This window comes from Acromyrmex echinatior, chromosome 3, assembly GCF_024713525.1.
Source record: "Acromyrmex echinatior isolate Ae372 chromosome 3, ASM2471352v2, whole genome shotgun sequence".
Classification (NCBI taxonomy): Eukaryota; Metazoa; Arthropoda; class Insecta; order Hymenoptera; family Formicidae; genus Acromyrmex; species Acromyrmex echinatior.
Window position 1 is genome coordinate 7,594,146 of NC_141854.1, and position 24,646 is coordinate 7,618,791.

The following is a 24,646-nucleotide window of genomic DNA, read 5'->3' on the forward strand; positions in this document are numbered from 1 at the left end:
AAAACATTAATATTATACATCTAATTACTATTAATGTTTTTAATCAAAAATTGTTATACTTTGATAATAAAGAAATTATATAGCATATATTATTTACGCACTATAAATTACTTTTATGATTTTTAATAATAATTATATTTAGTTTATAATAATTATATTTATAATAATTATTTTATTTTGTTTCTAGGATGTTTATTTGTTTCTTATATGAATTAATAAAAAATGCAACTTGTTTTATGCAATAATACTTTGATATTGCTTTTTCTTGAATGCGCTTATTCTCGTTTTAAATATTATAATAAAATTTGAGCTAAAAAAAATCGAGTTAAAATAAGTTGAGATTTTCTTATATTTGGAAGTTATCTTTGTTATCAATATCCGTAGTATATTGTTAACAAAGTGATACTAACTAATACTTCCCGTAAACCAGAGATATCACTCTCTTGATTTACTAAGTTTGACATTAACTGTCAAGTATGTGCAACCAACATACGTCATGTTTGTCGGTCGAGAGTTTACTGACACAGTCTAACTCTAAAACTATATCTAACATTATGCATATTATCGATTGCGATCAAATAATTAATGTATTTCGTAAAATATTGTATTACTATTTAAGCAAAGATATATATGTCAGTTGACTAATACTTACACACACATATATATATATATATATATATATATATATATATTACAATATAAATAATATCAATTCTTTTCACTCGTATAAAACTTACAACAAATTAATAAATAGTAAAATCCAGGTCAATACATTAAACGAGATATAGTTAGGTGTACTAAATAATATTTATTAATCACAAATTATAACTTTAAATAATGTTTGAGGGAATAAAGTGCTCGGCGCGGACGCCGATGCTAATAAACTAATTATTTTTCATGTGCCAGAGTTGGCAACAAAATCGAAAATGGACATATTTTAGTACTATGAGAGGAACATTTTAATACCAAGAACATGTGAGCAACTAACTCTGTACATGTAGCTTTTAGCTGTACATGACGCTGCTACACGGGATGATGCAATTTTGACTATTTATCGATATTTGTTTAACAATGTAATTTTTTTGATATTTCTTTGCACTAACTTGGAGCAACAAAAAAGCAACAAAATATGATTTAGGGGAAGCCCAGGCAGTGCGGACGTGTTAAGATTGAAAAGAAAAAAGTTACACAACTAAAGAAAGATAAAGTTCAGCTAAAAAGAACAGGTCAAAACACGTGCCTTTCGTACTCTTGAAAGGTCGTCTGTCCCTCCGTATTTTCAGTATTTTCATTGTAATCATATACCGAGTAAAGAGGATGGATCATCCGCTTTGCCCAAAGGACCTACCTGGCTCGAATTTGGAAAGGCTAGAATAAGTTGAAATATTAAGTGAAAATTTTGAACCTCGAATACATGTTTAAAGACATAGAAGTCTTATAAAAAATTATTTACACTAGTTTAAGGAACAATTACAGATAATAATTAAGCTACGTACCTAAGGAAAAATCGCAAGGAAATACTCACTTTTCTATATGTCTTTATAAAACATAAACGAATGCAATTATATATCGTTTCGTACTTTCATAGCATCGCTGGTCGGCCATTCCTTCAACTGCTGGAGATTCATAGCACAATCTTAGATAGATAAGCGAAAATAAAAGGTACTTGTTTTTTTTTTATATTGTAGCTCTGTATATATTTTTTTATTGTGGGGGGAGGAGTCCAGCTTGCCATTAATCTTTTGAGGACGGAGATTTTACCTTTAAAATTGTCTTTTTTTTCTACAGAAAATTTATCTCTATATTGAATATACATCTTATAGTGGAGTCGCCAAGTTTGTGAGTGGCCAATATATTGGCCAGTCTCGTCCAGAAGAGAAAGTCCAAAAAAAAAAAATTTCGTAAATCGCAATAAAATCGTTTTTAGGTGTTTTTAGGGTTCCGTATCTCAAAAGGAAAATTGGATTCTTATAAGATCATTCACGTATAAGATCATTCCGTCCGTCCATCACAGCCGTTTTTCTCAGAAACTGTTTGACGTAGAACTTGAAATTTGGCATAGTAATGAATCATATTGATCCACATATTTTCCAAAAGTGAGCAAAAACATAAAAATTTTAAGGGGGACAAGTTATGGTGCCCAAAATCTTTTCAGATCCGCCATATCAAATCTGCCATCGTAAATTTTGGTTTTTTTATATAACTTGTACATGCATATTTTACTTTATGTATCTGTAAATGAGAGATAAAATAAATTTCTATATACTTGATCAGTATACTGGCCAGTTCCGTTCTCAAAAGATTAACCTAAATTACTCCATTTTCTTTTTTTTTTGCTCTAACCGTTTAGCAACAAAAAAAAAAGAAAATTTAGTGCTATTTTGTTACTAAATAGCGCAAACGAACTGTCGGCAAAATTGATGTAGGGCAAACAATGCTGTAGGCAATCGATTTGTAGACAAAAGGATATATATTTACATCAAATTTATATGTGCGTGTAAATTAAGATATCTGGAAATTCTCAAAATTATATAAAAAAATTGATATATTTAGATTAAAGTATTTGATTATTGTAATTAATTTATTTTTCGCTTTTAGTAAAACAGTCAAATCGCTTTTTCCAGTATTGAAAGCAATTTTCAAATTCCTTTTTCTCAACGCTGTTTAACATTGCTATTTTTTATTTGAATCTCGACATCATAAATATTTTTTCTTTGTATAGCTGTATGTTTATCTTAAAAACTAAAAGAAAGTTACACAGAACCAGGATGATAAGAGGATAGGAAGTCACAATCATGTTATTTTTTATCAAAACCTGCTGAACAAAGAGCTATTTGCGCGATGTTATAAAGCACGAACCATCTAATAGTTCCTAACAAAAGACACGACTTGGTCTCTCCCGTCCTCTCCTTGTTTTTTCGATCTAGCTTTATCTTTTTTTGTTTTCTTATTTCTCAAGATAAAAATATAACAGAATGAGAAAAGAGTTTTCATCAAGATTCAAAATTGCAGAAGTACTAAGTACTATTGAAAAAAATGAGTTTGAAAATTTCTTTCAGTGAGAAAAGTTTTTGGACATAATTTCAATCTATTTGTATTTTTAATTTCGGGAACTTATGGAAATTTTCTCAAACATGAATTCGCTATGCAAATTTTATTAAGAGAAAGTTTATCAATATTAAATATAATTATTATAATTACGATATAATTATTATGTTATTATAATTGTATACAAACATAAATGAATCTCGACATTTAAAATTTTCTTGATAATGATATTCTTGATATTTATTCCGACTTTTTAAAGGCTATATCATAAAAATGTAAAGCGCGTTTTAGTGAATAAAAAAGTTTTATACTTCATAGGTATATTATTCATCCATATTATCCATCAATATTATTCATCAATATATATATAGGTATATTATTATATTTCCAATTCTTTGGTTTATAAAGAACCTTGATTAGTTTGATTTGTTGTACGAATTTAAAATGGTTTTTATATTGATGAATTGGATAAGCGAGAGACACAATCAAATTACTTTAAAATAATAATACTTACTGAAGATAACTATTAAATAAACATATTTAAATAAAAATTATGTAATTGCGTTAATTATTATTATAGATAATTATTGTAGATATACATATAATATATCATTTCATTGATAGTTTTAATAAATCAAGATATTTAGCGAAGAATATATAAGATTATAAGTTAAAAAGATTATTTAGCAAACATTTAAAATTATAATTGATTAAATTAAACATATTTTTTTTCTCAAATTTGTAACATTCGGTTGTAATAACGGGACATACAGTACATTACAAGTAATTATATTTATGCAAATGTCCTTATGCCTCAATTAGTACGCCTATGGTTCTGTTAATTCTTTTAATATTATTATGACCTCTTGCTGTTTATTAATCTTGCTAGAGTAATATTGTTATATTAATGTTGCTAATTATTAGATGTTATACGTTATTATTATTCGCGTTACTTTTTTTTATAATATGAAAAGCATTATATATGTTTATTTTATTCCTTATTAATTTAGTCGAATTACTATTTGTATAATGACTACCCGGATATTTACATTAACGTTTGGTATCTAGACGATAACGCGATGTGTGACGATAATGTGAGTCGCGTGCTATAAACTCAAATAGCCATTATGTTACTTCGTTATAGCATCACTTCGCGTACTGGACCAACCAATCCAGATTGCCATACCGTGACAGTAATAGGTGCATTTTGGTCATGCGTACGTTCATCATGTGTATAGATGCACTTCGAAATTCAATGTTGTTTTCGTGTCGTGTTTAGTTATAAGTGACATATAAATGTGTGAAATAATCCCGGATTTCCTCGCGGATCTTCGTTGATGCCATCATTCACCATTCCTGCGTTCCGTAGAACATCCTTTCGACGCGCGAGCATCGCGTAGCCTCTTGTAAATCTTTAATGACACGAACTGAACTATGCTGTTGAACGTCGCGGGGAGCCACACTGATTACGTTAACAATAAATTGTACGTAGCAGAATTCTCTCTTTCTCTCTCTGTCTCTCTCATTCTCTCTGGCCTGGTGACGTCGTTATATGCGGACTTTGTAATAATCCGCTTGGTGGAAGCTTGGAGTTTATACACGGTACGCGTACGTGCTTTGCTAGTGCCCTCCATCAGCCCGCGTGCATTTCGCTACTTTATGCGCATATAAGTGGGAGATAACAAACGATGGGTTGAGTCCACCTTTATTCTGTATCGCGATTTTGCCATGTCTGTATTATTCATCATTTTTCATTCCCGTTACCTTTTTTCACATTGCCACTGCCATTTTTTCTTGATAAAATACCAGACGGAAAGCAACATTTAAATGTTTCGGAGAAAAAGAATTTCTTCAAGAAGTTGAAAAAAAGTTAATAAAATCAGTCAATAATATGTGATTATATGCTAATGAATTTAACAAATAATCGTATTTTTATTATTGATGTATACAGCCTTTTTGCACCAGAATTGCAGATTTTTTTTTATATATTGACCGAAACAAATAAATACAAAATGAAGTTTTTAGAAATTTTTAAAGATTAGAATTTGTTTAAAGCACATCTTTAAAAATACTTCTTCGAACTATTTATTTTTAGCAATGTAGCAATTTATAGTTACACAATTCCTTTTGAAGGTTTCTATGCATTTGACACATATCTTTTTATTTTTATAAGATCTTTTCTGAAGAGTCGATTCTCTATATATGAACCATTCTTTCTCCCATTCTCCTTCAGTCCCCTAACATTGTCATGATTGGAAAAAACGTTCCTTTCGTATATCAAATATCAAAGTTTATCGAAACTTTTGAGATAATATTTCGAAAGATCTTCTATTCCTCTTTCATTGTCTTTTTTATTATAAATAAGAATCACAGTGTGTGCGCGCGTGCGTATGTTCGCGCGCTAATATACTATTAACAAGGTCTTTTTCTTTGCTATAATAGGACAATCGAAGTTTATTTAAAATATTAAATAATAAATTTTTATTAATCCTTATGCAAAATATCTCGCAGGGATGATTAATCCGTATAGCTATTTAAATTTATTGAATCTGCAGATTTGTACTTATCATATTGAAATTTTATGAATGATAGTATGATAAAAAGTTAAAGAAAAGCACAAATTTAAATACTTAAAAACTTTATTAAAGTAAAATAAAAAGTGAATAAAAAAGATATTTATTGATCTCTGATGTTATTAATAAATTAACAAGAGAATAATTAAATCACTCTATATTAGACAAAAGCAAAATAATTGTACGAAATTAAATTTCCCCTACAACATGAAATGTTGTAGCAATATTACAACAATATTATTTTGAAAGATTGTATACATATTGCTATAACATTATACAATATTTCAGTAATTATTCTTTTATTAATTGCTAATACTATATATTATTCTCAAACAATAATAATAGAAATAATGGCTCTAAGCTAGAGCTTTAATGCTTAAATAATTTGATCTGAATTACTATTATACATATGTACATTAGATAGACAAAAAAAATACTTTTTTTTTAATCGACCTTTCAGCTCAAAAGCTTTTATTTCATACCAAAAGAACATCCCTAAATTTTTATTAAAAAAATATTTATAATCATTCGCGCCGAATTGGTTTTTTGGACTTAAATGCAATTAAATCACTAGTAATGTCACGAATTAAATTGACAAGCTATTTTAATTATTTGATGCTCAATCAGGCATCCTGTTTTACTGTTTAACATATTATTGTTTATTTTTCAATATTACTGCAATATTTTCAATAAAATATTAAAATTTCAATATCGTAATTTTTGTAATATTGCACACTATTGAAATATTGCTGCAATATTTTGTGCTGTAAGTATAGTTATGTATAAAAGTATTTTTTTATTTAGAATTAAAAGTTAATTTCCCGAAAATCAAAATACATATATACATATATGTATATTTATGTGCATTTTAGTGATATAAACCAATGGAGCTGCCTTCATAAAAGGAATTTTCTATAATAATAAAAAAAATATCTTTAAAAACATATTTTTTTAATATTTAATAATTTATGAAGTATGATTGTTATCATCTATTTTAGTGGATGTGTATATTATAAATATTTATTATTTTCAGTTCTTAATCAATTTTATCTTTTAACTGTCGACATTTAATTGAGAAAAAGTAACTAGAAGTTTGCTCGCCATACATACTTTTAAGATAAGTACTGAGATGATAACGAAAACTTTGCTTCTAAGAAGCAACTTAAACTGCGACTGGAAAAGTTGCAACGATGTTGCCGGAAGGATGTATTTAGCATGGCTAATCGAGTTCTTCCGTAATCGATCGCGAAATGAGCAGTTCAAAGCTTCGTCAATGCAAATATGGTAGATTCGTTCGTTAACCTCTTTCAAGAGCGTCTTATTTTATAAATTATCATTATAAAACTAATTGTAAGATGTAGTTAATAAAACATAATTAATTAAAAACATTTTGAAAATTACATAATAATCCAAAAAAATTTATTTTATACATATATATATATTTTATGTATACATATTAAAATTTGTATTATGTATACATTTTTATCTTCTTTCTAAACTTGGAGAAATACTCTTATTACTAACCTATTCAGATTCTGACTGGTTGTCCAGGAAATGAAAGACGCGAGTTCGATTTCCGGTTCAATCGCTCGTGTCTTGAAATTTTTTTCGCTTACCTGTTTATCGAGTTTTTTTTTTATTTTTGCTTGTAAATATTTAAAAGGAGTCTTAAATTTGAGATTATTTTTTTACTGGTTTATTTATTGTATTGTCTTGCCCTCTAAATCTCTCTAGCCGCAGCGAGAACACTGTTCTCAAGCGTAATTTACACCACCGGGGAGTCGGGCGTCGTCGTCGTCGTCGTCGTCGTGTATCGACGGGAGGGCGGGTTCCGAGGGCTGTCGCCGACAAGCCCGTTTACGTCCTCGAGATTGCACGAGTCGGATTTTTCCCTCGCAGGTCGTTTTTCGTCCGTGCACAGCGACATGCTGCTTTTTTAAGGCGACCTGACCCTCTTTTTTTTTTTATTCTTTTTACGAATCGTCAGGTAGAAAAAGAGGTCGTCCGGTAGATTGAGCTTGCCCACGCTTCAACGTGGACATCCATATTCTTTGCTAGCTTGGCGTCGTTTGCACTATGAATCGCGTGCACGGAATATTGGGCGATAGTGTTTGGTGAACAGGGCGCGATTACCGAAAAGTAAAACAAGTTTTTCTATTGAGGTTTCGTTGAAACAGTGTAAACAACGTAAACAGAAATTTTTATATGAAACGCTATGTCAATTATAAGGGAGAATTGCGTATCACTTAAATTATTTTTTATTATGTTTTCTATTTGATACTGATCTGTACGCAAATGAACACTGAAAATGTAGCTTGATATTTCGGACATGTATAACTTGTTTAATTTTTCACCAATGACAAATTAATTTGTTATAAGTTTTTTGTAACATACTGCAAAAAAATATAGGTCTATAAGTTTTTTAAATCATATTCATTTTGAAAATATTGAATTTATAAATGAAACCAATTAAAAATATAAAATTGATAAAGAGAATCATTAGTTAATACATAATAATTAATATCTAATTTTAATAATTTATAAGAAAAAAGATCTTTTAATAATTATTAAATAATAATAATTGCGAAAAGACATCTCGAAGTAAAATCGACTTAAATTTATTTTTGCAATTAACGCATTTGTATTCATATCAATTTACATATCAATTATTAGTTTTATTATTGTGAATTATCTTATGATATATAAGTCTTATCTTATGATGATATGATTTAGAAAATTTAATAGATTTTATAAAAGTATCGATTTCATTTTTATAATAATCGCAAATATGGATGCTAACAAAATATTACATGATTATATTATTACCTAATAATAGCTAATAAATTGATCAAAAATTAATGTCAGATGTATCTGATTTTTTAAAATGCTGCTGAAATCCATAAAATAAAACGTAACCTATTTTTTGCCTTATACTCATTTCTCATTCATATTTTTGTTACTGAATGTTGCTTAGGTATATTAAGTAATAATAATATTGTAATAAATAGTGAGGTACAATTTCAATGATCTAGTACGCATTCGACTCTCTCTTAAGGGGAGTATCAGGGGTTGACGATTACGATTGACGGTTGCCCGGTTCTATTTCAGCCACTCGTGATTGGTTAAAGTAGAACCGGGCAATCGTTAATCGTAATCGTCAATTCGTAGTCTGATACAGGCATAATATATCTCTTGAGAACTGGATGAAAAAAACAATGCGCTTAAAACAATTTAAAAATCGAGGAAAATCGAATTTCTTTCGATCTTTTATTCCCTTAAATATCTAAACAAATGAGATTACTGCCATTTGTCGCCCAAATGTATCTTACCTATCTCATATTTGCTGACAATATTTTCGAAAGTAATGACATGCCAGTCAAACGATTGATAGTGATTCGCGATGCAGCTCTATTTACGGAACGCCCAGACGGCCGCGCAATTTCGTCGATACGTCGTCGCCGCAATGAAGTTTCCCTCGAGATATAGTTACCGGCGCAACATTAATGGGACGGCCTTCCTGTCACAGGAACGAGGCGGTGCGGTGCGGCGCGGCGTGACAGAATGGCAGAAGCATGGAAGAAAGGCGGAATTCCGGTGCGAGCCGGAATCCAGCGATAATTTGTCGCGGGATTACCATCGTCGTCCGACGGCGCGTGAAATAATAGTATGCTCATAGTTTAATATGAAATAAATCTAGGTACATACCATATATACACATATTCACATACACACGCACACAGTCTTCCTTTCTCTTTCTTTCGACACGCGACGCATCGGAGAGGAGAGATAATACCAGGAGCGTGGAAGAATTCGCAGCATGATCCGCGTAATATTACGATTTAACGTTTTAATATGTTTTTGTTAAACTCAAGCGAGTTACGTAGATAGCTTAATTCGTGATTGCAGCCGGAAATAGCTGTTACAACGGAGCCATTACTCACGTATATGTTTTTTTTCCTTGGAGGGCCAGATAGAATTAAAAATGTAATAAGCGATAACATAACATAAAGTTCTTAAAATTTATTATGACAAAACGTAAATTTAATTTTTTCTGTACAATTATATTTCATGATTGCAGATTGCATATGTATATCATAATGACAAATTTAATTTATGGATTTGTACAGTCTTATGTGTATTACAGTATATCATTTATTCGAAACATATAACTATAAATCTGTATGAGTAAACTTTTATTTTTGCATAATTATTAATTAGTCCGTAACTCCTTGATAACCAATTAATAAAACACGCGCAATCTCAAGAGAGGGTCTTTGAAATTAGAGTGTAATTTACGAAGAAGGGTCGAGAGAAGAAGTCTTGATAAAGCCATCAAAAGTGGAAAAAGAGCCCGTAGGCTCGACCCTCAGCGAAAAGAGGAGCGAAACTGCATCTCGGGCGAGCCAGGAGAACGACCGAAACAGTGGCTTCGAATCCTCCACGCTAAGGAGGATGAGCAGGGTTGTGGCGTTTGCGCCGGTCGTTGAGGAAAGGGTGCGTTGAGGAAAGGGGGTAACTACTCCAAGTGGTAGGGATGGACGTGTAGGTGGTGGTGTACAACGAGTGGGGGTGGATAGGGAAAGGCGTGGAATTGGCGGAGGCAGTCAGTGGCTCGCCGCGCGCCACAACGACGGCCGGACATTGGCGTTGACTCTTTCCACTTATCGAGTCTGATCGCCTGAAAAGTCAATCTTTTTCCACTTATTCCGCCGCCGCCGGCGATCTTATTGCCGCGCGTGAAAAGGTCATCTTTTCTATTGTCAAAGCGAGGATTGCCATCGTTCTACCGTCACTCTTCCGTTTGTCATTTACGCGTTCCGGAGTGTTTCCTTTTTTTTTAATGTGCTTCGTGATACATAATTTGTCAATCACATTATGCTAGACAAGATTTTTTAAACGGCGACGAGATGGGAACGATAATCCTACCGTGTGACATAAAAGCTCGATCGAGCATAGATATCTCGTCGAGGACCTCTTGGCCTCGATAAAGTATGTCTCGTTCAATGTTCCGTTTTGTCGTCTTGATCGAGCGATAATCTTCGTTCAGTCGAGTGTGCTGAAAAAGCGCTCTTGGTGCGTCCCGTGATCAGTGAAGATCGTGCATGTGTACCGAATTTTGTGCTGATGCGATGTCAATGGATAGACATGTAACTGCCACAGCGCTGATACTTTTTTGCGTGAGCTTGCTTCCAAAACCGAAATTTACTTTCCCTGAAATTGTTAAGATAGAGAGAAATGCATGAAATTATTAAGATAAATATTTTTGAAGGCAGATAAAATTTTACCTAACGACAACAAATCAAACAATTATAAATATTCGACGCAATTCGATTTATTATCAGTATGAGTCGCGCGCGTAATGGAAGTTTGCACGCAAAAAAATATCATATCTCGCTCGCGAGTGAATCTGCATGTGCGGAAATTCATCCGGAAGTTTTTCTTCGCGTTTTTATCGTTGATCGTATAGATCCGCATCTCTCATTGAGCGATTCTTTGAATCACAGAACCCGATCTTACAACGGGCCGAATTAACCGTAGTGATGATAGTGTGAAAATAAGGGAGTGTCCGAGAGGAATTTGTATGCGATACCCCGCGTCTGGATAAGGAGTGCAGAAGCGCTGATTTTTTTGATAATTGGCGCACGTGACACGTGTGTGATACGAGAAAACGCTAAAAGAAAGGTAATGTAAACGAAAACGAGGCACGTGAGAGGAGAATTTTTCTTCGAAGCAACGGTTTATCCCACATGATTTTTTGTATGTGCAAAAAATCTAGTCACTGAAGCTGCTGGCAATTGCTCTGAAATGAGAAATAAGGTATAATCGCACGACATATAAATTGAAACGCGAAACACCGTAATTATTCAACTACAATCATGAATGGTCGTCACTTTTTAAATTGAAGGAAATTCTGTCTTATAAATACTATGTGATGTAATTGCAATACATACATAGATAATTATATCATCAGCTTGGTATTTTTTTCAAAGAAGAGAAGAGAGCCGCTCCCTAATAAGAATGTAAAATGATATTTTTTTATAAATGTTTTTTTTATTAAATATCAAATAAAAGTTCTTTGTTCAAATAAAAATGTAATAGTGAATGAAAGAGAAATGAAATATATAAATAAAAAATATATGGAAATACTAATGACATGAAATTAAAATAACATTTTATAATTTTGCTCGGCGATATTATTCAGCAATCCATAGCGTTTGGTAATATTTATATTTATTACACGCAATCAAAATCTGAAATTTAATTCGTATGAACGATTTAGCGTTATGCACGAAAATAAAAATTTTATACATATATAAAATAATCGCACAGAGAATCTCTAAGAACAAAATCAATAAAGCACAATTACATTTCGTATAATTGTTCGATTTTAATCGAATCATGCAGATCTCTCGTCGCAATTTCAACTCAACGTGTCCGAATTAATCTGTTGCTCCGCGATTACTATAGAAGCAATTCTCTTGTAAAGTATACCCACAGTTCTTCCTGGTCGCATTAAATTGAATCGACTTATTCTAACCAGTTTATATAAATGGTCTAAGAAGCTCACGATTAATAAACACGGCGTACAATAATTACGCGATTTCGTGCTCGGCGTCGTGAATACATAGCGGTTCCCATCGCGAATCATTATTCCCACGTTGCCTTTTACGAGCTGTCCTTTTATTTACGGTGTCGTGCATACCCAGAAGAAAAGGAGGAGAAAGAAGAAGTTGTTACTTCCTGACGTAAAACTGTTGCACTACGAGCGTAATGGAACTGCGACTGCGCGCGCGGACTATGTCGCCTCTCACTGGGAACAAGTCGGGCCCGGCGTCGAAAGTTAAGCGAATTCCCGGAACATCGTAACGAGAAAACAGACGGAGCGTGAGCAAGAAACCGTCGCCCTTTGTTTTCGCGGTTCGTACGAAATGTCATGCCATTGTTCCAGCGGTGGGAAAGCCGTCGGCGAAGCTCGAAGTATTTTCATGGGACAACATCGAAAGCGCACTCCATAAAAGACAACGCCCGGCTCTCCTCGCTGGAATATTTATTCTCTTGCTGCAAATGTAAATCTTTCCCTTTCTTTCTCTCGCCTGCGCGAACGGTGGACTAGCCGTAAAGTTTTCGTCGATTTACGAGGTACAAACTGGAGAAATGAGAAGAAAGGCGATTTTATATCTTTATTCAATTAGTGCCGGTAGGAAGCTAATTATTTGCGATTTTAGTTGTATGAATTATTACAGACGCAGCGATTTTGTCACGGGAATTCCTACGTTGCATTTCTAGCTACATTATGACTCTCTTGTGTAATATATTAGCAGTATTTTAGAGAGAAGAACCATTACTGAATGTAAAATGTAGAAAATGTTGCATTTCGACGGGGGAATTTCTGGCGCGTCAAATAATAATGCTCGTAACAAATATCCGTAGTGAGCAAACCAAAAGAGATAGAGAGAGAGAGAGAGAGAGAGAGAGAGAGAGAGAGAGAGAGAGAAAGAGAGAGAAAGAGAAACGAAGCCTTTCTACGTCCTATAAAACTAAAGTAGCGCGATGATAAACGTCCAATAATTCCATCTTTTCTCAGTCATAATAAAGCGGGCCGTTCGGGAAAAGCATTGGAATTTATGAAAAAAGCTGTCGGTACTCTTTCGGCGCAAAAAGAACGAGAGGGGCCGGCAAATGGCCTGAGGATGAAAAAAAAAATAGGACAATTTCTCTTACTTGCCGTCATTTTCTTTACCTGACATTATCCAGGAATCTCGTCACGCGATCGAACCAACGAAACGTGTTCGATGGACACGATTGGTCGGTATAACGATTTTTATGACCAACTCTCGGAAGAACGATCAGCCAAATAAATTGCTGGCACACGCGATAAAAAAAAGCGTCTGGCATAGGTGGCAGGGAACCAGGAATAGAAAAAAAGGGATGACGGGGTATGGCAAAAGCCTCTGCTAGCGACAGGGAGGGAGGGGAGGAGAGAGCAGAGAGATATCACAGTTGGGGCGAGTTTGGTAAAGTTGACGGGCGATATTACGGAGCGGGCGTGAAAAACGAGCGGGATGTTAAAAAAAAAATATCATCCCCAGTCCCTTTGTCCGCCCCCATGATCGAGGTCGCCGGGTCAGCCACTTGATAAAAGTGAGGAGAAAAAAAGGGGGATGCCAAAGCTCGTTCCTCTGCTGTTCGCCGCTCTAATTACGCCGATGAACACGATTACGGCCGATGCGACAACAGGCAATTGAGGTCACGATAATGACAACAATGGTAGTTTGAGTTTAAATTGTATAAAATCGCTATCGGAAGTTGATGAAATTTGAAGCCGACTTGTCGTATTGAATGTTACTTACTGATGTAATATTTATGATGTTATATCGTTGTACGTTTATCTTTCATACATTGTTCGTCGAACGGCGTACGATGGAAGAATTTCCAACGCCAATACGAATAGTACATACGTATATGTATGTATAATTAAACTAATTGCGCGGCGCCAGCAGCGCTTTGCTTCATTATAGCGTCGGATGCTTCTGACCGACCATACATCCGCGTTCAATCGAATATTGCTTTTATGACATTTGTCGTGTTAATTCGTTGCGTTTCTCGAATTATCAGTTTATCCTCCGGCCGGTATATACACTCATAGACAGATGCATATACAATTTTATATCGGTGCGTGTAAAGCAAACGTTAAATATCCTGCAACCATTCAACCAATACTTCGTCAATATTCTGCAACAAAATATTTTGATTAAATGTAGTTGTAATATGAGTTTTGTTTTTCGATAACACTATAGATGATAAAAAATACTTGCAAACATTTTTAACGATTATTTTTATAACAGATTATAAAATACAAATCATAAATATAGGATATCGTGTTTCTTTCGTCTATATCAAATAAAATGTTATTTTGAATTAATCATATTCATAATTTAGTTAATATTAATTTTTCATTTAGGAAAGTAATGATTATTTGCATAAATCTGTGCATGTGTATAATAGATATGAACGAAGAAGGAGACGATAATAGGGATATTCATTCAATTCTATCTAATCATCGAGTCAGATTAGAGATATTAACGGAAAATGTCATGCGTCTAACAAGCTGCGATTAAACCTTCCGCATCTTGTCGCAGCGACATCCTTCAAATTGGATCTCGTTATCCATGCTTCAATATCTTGCGGTTGGCTGATACAAATACATACGTATTTGTGCGGCTGTGCGGTTCGAAACTAATTCCGGGTCCGTTGGTTCGCCACAAACGCGCCAATTCGTAGGAACGATATTTGGCGGATATGCAAATCGCCGATCGGTCGTTGATTCTTGCTCGAAAATCGGCAAGCAGTACGAATTCGAGTACCCCTTTGTACCCTACCGAATATTCTCGTCGAAGTTTGCATACGAGCGTGAAACATCTCTCTCTCTCTCTCTCTCTCTCTCTCTCTCCCCCTCTGTTCCTCTTTCTTTCTCTTTCTCTCATTTCTCTCACTCTTTGTCAACACAAGTGCATCGTTAAGTGGTACGAATGCAGTCGTTCGTGAAATTGAATGAATTACAAAAAAGCCTGTGCCTCGCTGGTTTTACAATTCGCCAAGCATCTCTCTCTTTTTCTCTTTTTCCCTCTCTCCTTTCTCTGTCTCTCTGGATCTTTCTCTCTTTAACATGGCTTGATTTTACATTCCGTATAGCGAAACAAAAATACGTATTTAAATTAAATTAATTGTAAAGATTTACATCTCTCTCATGCTTCCTATGCATGATTCAAGAGAATTGAGAGATGCATCTCGTAAGATCGTTATTCTAGGATTTCTGCTCTTTACATTAATGATGTATTGTGAGGAAAATCTAGAATTTCTTCACCCTTTGAAAAGCTTCTCCTTATCCAGTCGTTCACTCACTTTTTCGTATTACTATACCGCGACGCACGTATAACACAATAATCTCCCGCAATGCAGGACGAGATCTGTCAGAGTCGAGAATATACCGGAGATTGAACCGCGCCCGAATGAAGCTCGTTCTCGCGCGAGTTTATTCAACAAACAACCAATCAGGATATCTCCCTCTCTTGCGAACGGTTTAAAAAGTTAATCCGTCAAAAGCAATTCCGTTTCTCTGTTCCTGTCACAACGTACTATCGTCTGCTGCTCTTCGTAAACTTCCAATCGATTCCGCACACCGTGCCGGAGTAAGCTAAATATTTATCAACGTGCCGGACGGAAAATGCGTTATTTAAATGCGACGTTGTCTAAACGGATTGGCTGTGCAGCATCGACGTATACGCGTGTTCTAGCGCGTACATGAGCGCAAGCGGGAACGTTTCATATGTCCGCAAAGTGTCCACGTCGCGTCACGTTGAATTCGTCGTAAATTGAAAAACAGAATCAATTTAACTATCGAGTGAAAAAAACTATTTAAAAAAATTGATAGTTAAAAACTGAAACTATTAAAGGGTACAGTATAGAGTTTACAACGATGTTTGTAAACAGATATGGAAATTTATTCTAAGCCGCTTCTAATGGAAAATTAGAATCCCTTATATAATCGACTTTGTCGCTGAAGATATCCACAGACTCAAACGAGAGACAGACAAGAGCACGGGTGGAAAAGCGTGGGGATAAATTTGTAAAGTTAATCCGACAAATTTCACGAGCAACGAGACTGGGATTTGCAAATTTGAACCGCTCGAGTTTCACGAGGATCGTAATTATTCCTGCTGGAGCGTCAAGACTGATTACAATAGCCCCGTGGTGGCTCTAATTCAACTGGATCTCCTTGAAGAGAATACCGTCCCAGGAACGACAGCCCGCCCGCCGCTAATTTCGTAACATCTCCGTTAAATTATTCCATTTCGCGTCGTTGTATATTCTGTTGTTTCGCGAGCGTTCGAGAAAGTAAAATAACGTCATGATAAAATAAAAGTTCAACTTTCTGTGACGCGCGCGTTCGCGCATTTCCGACGCTGTTGACTCCGGGATAGGGACGGAATTATTTAAATCGAATTCGGACGACGTTTCTCAAGCGGAGCGATCCTTTCCTCGTTGTAAATTTCTAGCGAATAATATATGTGTGCCATGCCAACGGAATATTCAACGTTACGGAGGCGAAGGAGATCGGAACTTTCGTCATATCCTCCCGAGCTGCAACTTACGGAGCGGACGAAACGTGGGCCGGAAAAATCCTGGGGAACACGAAGGAAGAAGGAGCCCCGGATGAGAATGGAACGCCGGGGGGCCCCGGACGAGTCAGTGGGGCCAGGGGAATAACGAGAAACGAAGAAACATGGAATCGAGATGGAAGAGCCGAATGAAAAAGAGTGTCTCGTGCACTCTAGAGACAACCAAGGAAGAAATATGTCTCTGGCATGCTCGAGCGACGACGGTGACGGCTAAACTCCAAGACTTTTAAATTCCATGAGCTTCCGCAGAATTACTCCGAATGCTAGAAAGATACGCGGTATGCGAATACTCGTTCGTCATTTTTGGTTTCCGCCAGGTCCGGAAGGTCGGTTTAATTAAATGTTTGCGGTCCGGTATGGAACGTCGCCGCGAGAATTACCACGCACGGGTACCCTCGCGTTGCTAACGACGGATGAATATGCGACAGAAATTTTCTCAGCGATATTTGGAAGCATGCATGCAGATCCAAGGATACACAGACGATCCCAGAAGTCATTAGCTTCGGCAGTAGATTTAGCGACACATTTAAAATAATGAATTAAGTATGTAAGCGAACCTAAACGGATTTTGCTGTATCTATTATATACTTTATCGTACAAAGAATAATATTTCAATAATGATAATATAATTAAATAACTATCTGATAAGATGATTCTGTATATCGATATTTTAGAACGACAATCAATGTCGTCTCGAATCCTTTGGGAAATTCATAAATGGATGAATTCCCTATGGTTTTCGCGCGCATTCGCTACAATACGCTACATTATTGTCAAGTCACAAAGCGACGTCCATCATTCTCGTTTCCAGATATTCGTTTCTCTGTACAGGCTATTGAAAGTCCTTCAATAAATTGGTTGCCCGATGCATTGTGGAAGGACATCTGGGTGGAGCTGGAGTTTACCTGACAGCAATCAAAATTCTTTTTTTATTATTTCTTTCGACTTCGTGCTTTTACTACGAATAGACGCGGTCGGTATCTCTTCCGCTCGGCGATAACCTCAACGACGACGTTTCTAGAAATGTATGGTAACCGCATACGCCGTACGAGGCGGGTTACTATCTCGGAAGCAAGAATTCGCCGGCAGATTTGTTTGCGGATCTAATTTGTGATTTAAATCGCGGAAGATATTTATGACTCGCTGTCCGTCGATATTCCTCGGGACACTCTGTTCTCGTATTTGCATGTCGGGATGAATAAATACGAGGGCCGGGTTCGCGCCTGTGAAGCGCCGCAAATAACTCTGGCTGTTTTCCTCGTGAATTCTGGTACAGGGATAAATATAAATACGCGACGAAGGAAATTAAATCTACGAAGCGTAAGACGTTATATGCGTGGCATTCGCCAATTTTAACAGAAAGGTTAAGGTGAAAGTCAAATCCCGGTGTAGCCAAGCATTCATGTATTCTAGAACATATTCATATTCTAGAACATATTAATATCGCAACTTCTCTACAAGATACGTAATATTTCATTTTTATACATATATGTTTCTAAACTAGTGCTGTTAATTCTTCATACGTTTTATTAACCTTTATTAGCGGGTAATTACAATATTCCAAATATAGTTTTCTTCAAAATCTTGTTTTGGAAAATAAATGGTATTGTCCAGATGTCTTAGAATTTATTATTTTTACATTCCTTTATTTCATAAAGGTATAGCTATCAATAAGTAAATTTGACTATAACATAATATACTTGAAAATATTTTAAAATAAAAAAATTTGTTGAGATGCAGGTGTTCTGAATACTCCACATACCAATTTGTGTATCTTTAAATCACCTATCTATTTAAAAATTAATTTTTTATATTACCCGTTAATTTTAAACGAATAATTCAATCGAGATCGAATAGCAAGCAGTGCGTCAATATCGAACGAAAATATGGAGACGCCATGAACTCCGATGAAGTTTCCGATGCAATCTTACATCTTTCTTTACACGTACCTTTTTAAGAAAACTTCTTCCTCTTTAATGTTACAAGCTTCTGCTGCCTTGAGTTTTGAAAGTTCATTCCACCGCCCGTCTTGTTTTACGTCAGGGCTACCAAGATTGCGACCGAGAAGGAGGCGAACTGTAAAGCCAAGTGGAAGTTTAATAACATTTCTATAAAACATGCTTCGCTCGAGAAAGTTTGTAATAATATTTACCGCGCGTTGCAGCTTAATTTATGTCGTATGCAAAGCATCATTGGATACTTCAGGCATTTCGTCACGTCGCTTGTTAACTACTCCAATCTTACATCTCAATTGACATTGCGATGAACTGCGTACAAAGCTAGCACACATGATTTAATTACATCAGTAACTGTATATGTATCTTAATATTTTAAAATAAAAATACATAGTTCAAGAATAAGTTAAGTAGGGTAATTGCTGAAATTGCAGTACTTCACTTAAAAATTCATTTATTATATTTACAATATCTCATGGATTAATTATTTAAAAATTACATGATACTGCAACACTTGCTATTTTATACTTGTAATATAAAGCGCAGTAGAAATGTTATTATTTTTTAACGTAAATAAAAAATCATAATAATGTTGCTACTTTTCAATTCATATTTCATAACAGAATTGTAAAAAACATAAATTAAATAGCTCATGTTTTCGATAATTTATCGTGATTAAAAAATATTATTAGAATTGGAATAAAATTAAAATTTTCTTTTCTAAATGTTCTGGTTTGTAAGTTAAATAAATAATGATCAATATAAGAAGACTCAATAAATTCAAACTATAAGTAAAAAAAGTTTTATAAAATGTTTAGTTTCTTAAATCGCATTATTTGCAGGTTTTTTAAAATCATCATTTAAAACGTTATAATAACATAAAGCGCAAAAGTTAAGAAAAAAAAACATAAAAAAAATTGTAGTTTATTATACTGTAACAAATTTAAGAATATTCTTTATAATTTCTGAATTATAATTTATATGAAAAGTGGTGTAATTTCGGCAACCTTACTCTATACGTAAAATGTCTATATGAACCTCCGCAGTTATTAGTATGTAAATATATTTATAAAACGATAAGGTATAGAACTATATTCAGAATGCGCTAATAACGATATTAACATATTTACATTACAGCACCTGCGATGGTTTACATTATATCTATACATTATACAATTTCAGAAGTAAAAGCGTGCATTTATCGATAAAAGCGCGTTTTGTAAATACAAACCATAATTCGTAAACAATTGGAATGTACTTACCAATAAAGTTGACTACAAAATTTATACATAGTTAACTTTATTGGTAAGTTCAAATTGTTTATAAATAATATCTTGTCGCATTATAAATGTACATATTTTATCAATAAGTATATTTTGATTATATTTACGCACTAACAACCATGCAGGAGTTCATATAAACATTTTATTTATATTTGACTTATAACATTATAATTACCGTTTGTTAAATTTCTAATTTTTTTTTACCTCGTTTATTTACAACTAGTATATTTGTATACGGCGAAATCAATGGGCGAACAGATTCAATACGATCGAAGGAACGTTTACTGTTTTCCTTTTCTGTTTTTTTTTTAAACGGTTAACCACACAAGCCGACGAGTTTTATCGTCACGCACGTTATTTCGGTTGAAGTGCCGTGCCATGTTGAATACACCTCGGCTTTTATTGGACGAAATCCATATCACCGCGACGCGTACGGAACTAGTGCGACACGTCCCCTGGGATTCGTCGCGCAGCATCGAGGTCCCGTATGCCTACCTAATGGCCAAGCAGCGCACCAGTTTCCGGTATGTTTCGGCGACAGGTATCAGCCGCGGACAGTATCAGACCAGGCGCACTATCGGATCGTGTTCGACAACGAGCAGTGATCCGGGTCTAATCTCTCTCCGGTTCGATACGTCGAGGAACGACACGATTGCAAGTTTGCGAATTGTTTCGCGCTATCACCTGTAAGTTACGGGAGGGAGTTGCAATATAGACGAGCACATAACATGGTGATACGTAATAAATTCTCGCATTTTCATTATGCAGAAAAATTTGATACAGTAGAAGCTTTCGTGGACGATTAGTCTGTTTCATAGTAGCCTATTTTGATGGCAATGTTGACGCTTAAAAAATATGCTTGTAATGTAATATTGTTAATTGGGATCGTTTAATCGATTTTTTTTTCGTGTTTATCAAGCGTTGTAATATCTAATATGGATCGCACCAACGAAACTAGGACGCTTGCGATGACATAAGAACATTTCTGCTACGTGGAACCGCTTTTAATATTTTTTCTCTTCTTTTTTTTTTACTGCTCTGGATACGTGAGCTGCCGTGCCGGTGTACTCGGGGTGCTTTATGATGTCGTTAAAAATGTCGCCCCTATCTGCCGCGAACGCGTACGGCGCGGCACCCTGGAAATATCGCTGCTCGCATGCTAGTCTCAAATTTACGTACCGAAGACAGCGATACGTGTTCGATGATCTTTCTCATCCATTCGCTCGAATAACATGTTTTTGCGTGTCTTCTATATCACGATACTTTATCTTGATTGGATGCTACGTATTTTTAGAGAAAAAGTTAAAAAAAAAAAGAAAGAAAAACCAATAGCAACTCGGAAGCAGAAGTTATGCATTGACGTAAGCATGTATCGCTCGCTTGTTTGTCTATAACCGTAAATTTATTTGGAAAACCGTCGCAACATATCGCAATATCCTTTACAAGGAAACTGCATTAGGTCCGCGGAAGATAAATAGACTTTCAGGTTTGAATGTTTTTGAGCATTTGCATGAGTCAAATTTGACACGATGCGATCTCATAAATCGACGTACAAAAGCTAAAACTCGGGATGTAATTAATGGTGAATATGTACATTGATTAATTGACAAATAAAGTGATAGGCATTTGCATGTAATACCGATTGTAAGTTGACCCTTAGCTGACTGCGAGCGCTGAGAGGACGTACTTATGGGATTTAGATGGGACAACCGCGACGACGTCGACGCCTCATTGTAATTCGAGCCCCACGTTGGAAGTTATCCCGTGTCGAATATCCAATGAGCCTTAAGCGTCTTAACTTTTCGAAGAGCTTCTTAGCATCGACCAAGATCACCTCACTACCTATTCATTTACCCTTTTGCAATAATTAATTAATACATAAGTTTCTCACGTTTACGCGTAATACTGTGCTCCCTCATAAAATTGAGTAACAGTTTATAGAAGAAACTATAAGATATTTCTACAAAACAAGGATATATAACGTGTTAGTATTAATGTGTTATAAATAATTCAATTCAATTCGCTTTTTAGTCGCATCTTTTATTAAAGATGTTGTCTGCAGAAATTTATATATCTTAAAGCAAGAATTTGTAATATAATTTATTAATATAAATTATTATTATATATAATTAATAAATAAAGGTTCTTGAAAGTAAGAAAGATTATATATCGAACAACGTCTTAAAAAGTTCACATATGGAAATCACACGAATATTATATCAGAAATTTTACGTAATACAATATTTCCTGTGATTTCAGAAAGCATTTCAGTGTATCCTTGTTATTTTCTAAATAAAATATACTAAACTAGCGAAAGAATAGCATACATTTTGCGCATACTAAAATATTGTTAGCAAATGTACATGTTTTTCTTTTTTTTAAATAAAAAATTTAACAGTTGAATCTAGCATAGAATTCTTGGAAAAAACAGTGCAATTTGTTCGCCGTCAATCACGCGATACTCGTTGCCATGTACAAAAACTTTCGACAAAATCTCGCGAAAGTTCGATTTTTCTTTGCCTATGCACGTTCTGTCTATTATCATCACGCATGCACCACATCGTTCGAATCGTTAATTGCCCCTGTAAACGCATCCTAATTGGAAACCACCAGTCGTTAGAGGAAATTCTATTGAGCGATTTCAAAACTGGATGCCCGTGTGCGCGTTACCCGCATTGACGTCATGTGACAATAGATCAATATCTCATGTGAAAACAAACATTGCCTTTGCATTCTGTGCATATCTGTACGCGAATTCTAATATCTCTTCCGCAAGAATTTTGACGCTGTTTGTATCATATCACCGGTTACTTTGCAAACCATTAACAGATTTCCTGTCCTATCCTGTCAAATGATTTTAATAATGGCGATTTTGACAGTATTGAAAAAATGGAACTTAGCACTTAATACACTAAAAGAGCAATTTTGTTGAAGAATCTAAAAAGGCTAGATAAAGATCAGAAAATATTTTTGTTGAATCATCAAAATAACTTTGTAACAATCTTAAGCATGATGAGCGATGCTGCAAAATGTTTTGATAATCTAGCAATCAATTTTTTCGTCCTATCTAATTGTTTTGATGGTTCAGCAGAATTATTTTTTAGATCTAGCTAAATTTTTTAATTCGTCAGCAAAATTGTTCTTTCAGTGTAATTCTAATTCTAATAGCTCTTATCCGGTGAGAATAATAATTTTTCTCTTTTTATTTACGTATTTTTAAATGGCCATCATAAATTATACCTACACAGAAAAAAAAGTTTGGTTGAAGTATTTAAAAACTTAAGCAGATACAGATCTCTCTGTAAATAATTTTGTTAGATAATTAAAATAATTATATAGAAAACTCAAGCTTATGATGAGCAATGCTTCAAAAAAATTTTAATTTTGTTTACATTGTTGCAGCTAGTTTGAACGTCCTATATAATTATGTTAATTGTTCGACAAAATTATTTTCAGATCTGTATCTAGCTAAATTTTTAAATACTTTAGCAAAACCGTTTTTTTTTTCATGTATACAAATCTTCTTACTATCGCAATTATTTTCTGCTTTTTGGGGCTATTTTTGAATTGCATCTTTCTATAACTCAATTTCGTGCACGTGCCCCTCCACGCAACGAATATCAAATGATATTCCACCCAGAAAATCTTCTTTCTGCCTGGGAAGACTCCGGCCGCGCTTTACCGTCGTCATGGATGACGTATGCCGTCTGGCGCGTCGAGAAGGGTCGTTCAGGATACTAAGATAGAAGCGACGCTTCGAGGCCTCTGAGCGAAGAAATATCGCCGAAAGAGTCAGGAAGCCAATTTCGTCTCGCGCATATCCGTCCCTGAAAAGGATCACGTTTAGACCCAGGCTAGCAGAGAAGTCAAAACGTAAATCATATTAGTCTCTCATTTCTCTCTACTTCTCTTTCTCATTCCCACTGCGAGCGCTGGAGAAACGAAGAGGAACGATAATGGCGGTGTAATGTACTTTGAAGTTTGCCGGCTAAAGTGTGACCGCGGTTATCTTGCCGACGCGACGCTATTATATTTTGCCATTACCTTCTACTCCTCTCCCTCCCTTCCACTTCCTCCTACTCTCCCGTACCGTGGTCTGCCATCCCTCGCGAAAGTCGACTAACCACATTAATGTCCGGTACCAAAATTCGGAACGGGTCAAAGTTCGTCCTTCGACCACACCGACGTTAAGTACAACGAAGTGTGACATATAATGATCGTAGTTGAAATTTCAGAAATCGAGAATCGAGAGAGACCGGCGAAAAACTGAGAAGCGATTTTTCTTTTTGAATTTTTAACGAATTCTTTTTTTATTTTCCCGACACTTTCAGCGCAACTGGGCACGAATGAAATTCTCCTCTGATTAATATGAAAAAGCGACCGACCGGGATTTAGATTCAGTTATTACTGGCCGGGGGTCGCGCCACGCGCTATGGGCATCGTGCGTCGTCTCGTTACAGAGACTCATATTCCACCCTCCGGAACAACGTTCTTACCGTAATGAAATCCGCGGCTATTTCACCGCTGCGTTTCGTCATTCTTAATGCTCCTTTTGTTGTCATACATCTACCCGCATACTATACCGCAACCGTATTTCGTCGTTCTCG

The 24,646-nt window shown here is 35.0% G+C and overlaps 2 protein-coding genes across 7 annotated transcripts in view; both read left to right on the forward strand.

Moving 5' to 3' along the window:
* The window catches only part of LOC105146422 (very long chain fatty acid elongase AAEL008004), a 32,063-nt gene extending 10,699 nt beyond the window's left edge, over positions 1 to 21,364 (forward strand). For both annotated transcript variants that reach the window (XM_087404059.1, XM_087404060.1), the window contains one exon: positions 907 to 21,364. In XM_087404059.1, the coding sequence (XP_087260185.1) occupies positions 907 to 963 (57 nt within the window). In that variant the 3' untranslated portion in view covers positions 964 to 21,364. The remainder of the gene's footprint in view (positions 1 to 906) is intronic.
* Positions 1 to 24,646, forward strand: part of dlg1 (MAGUK family member discs large 1) — a 624,340-nt gene that overhangs the window by 197,265 nt on the left and 402,429 nt on the right. The gene's annotated exons all lie outside the window — the stretch shown is intronic.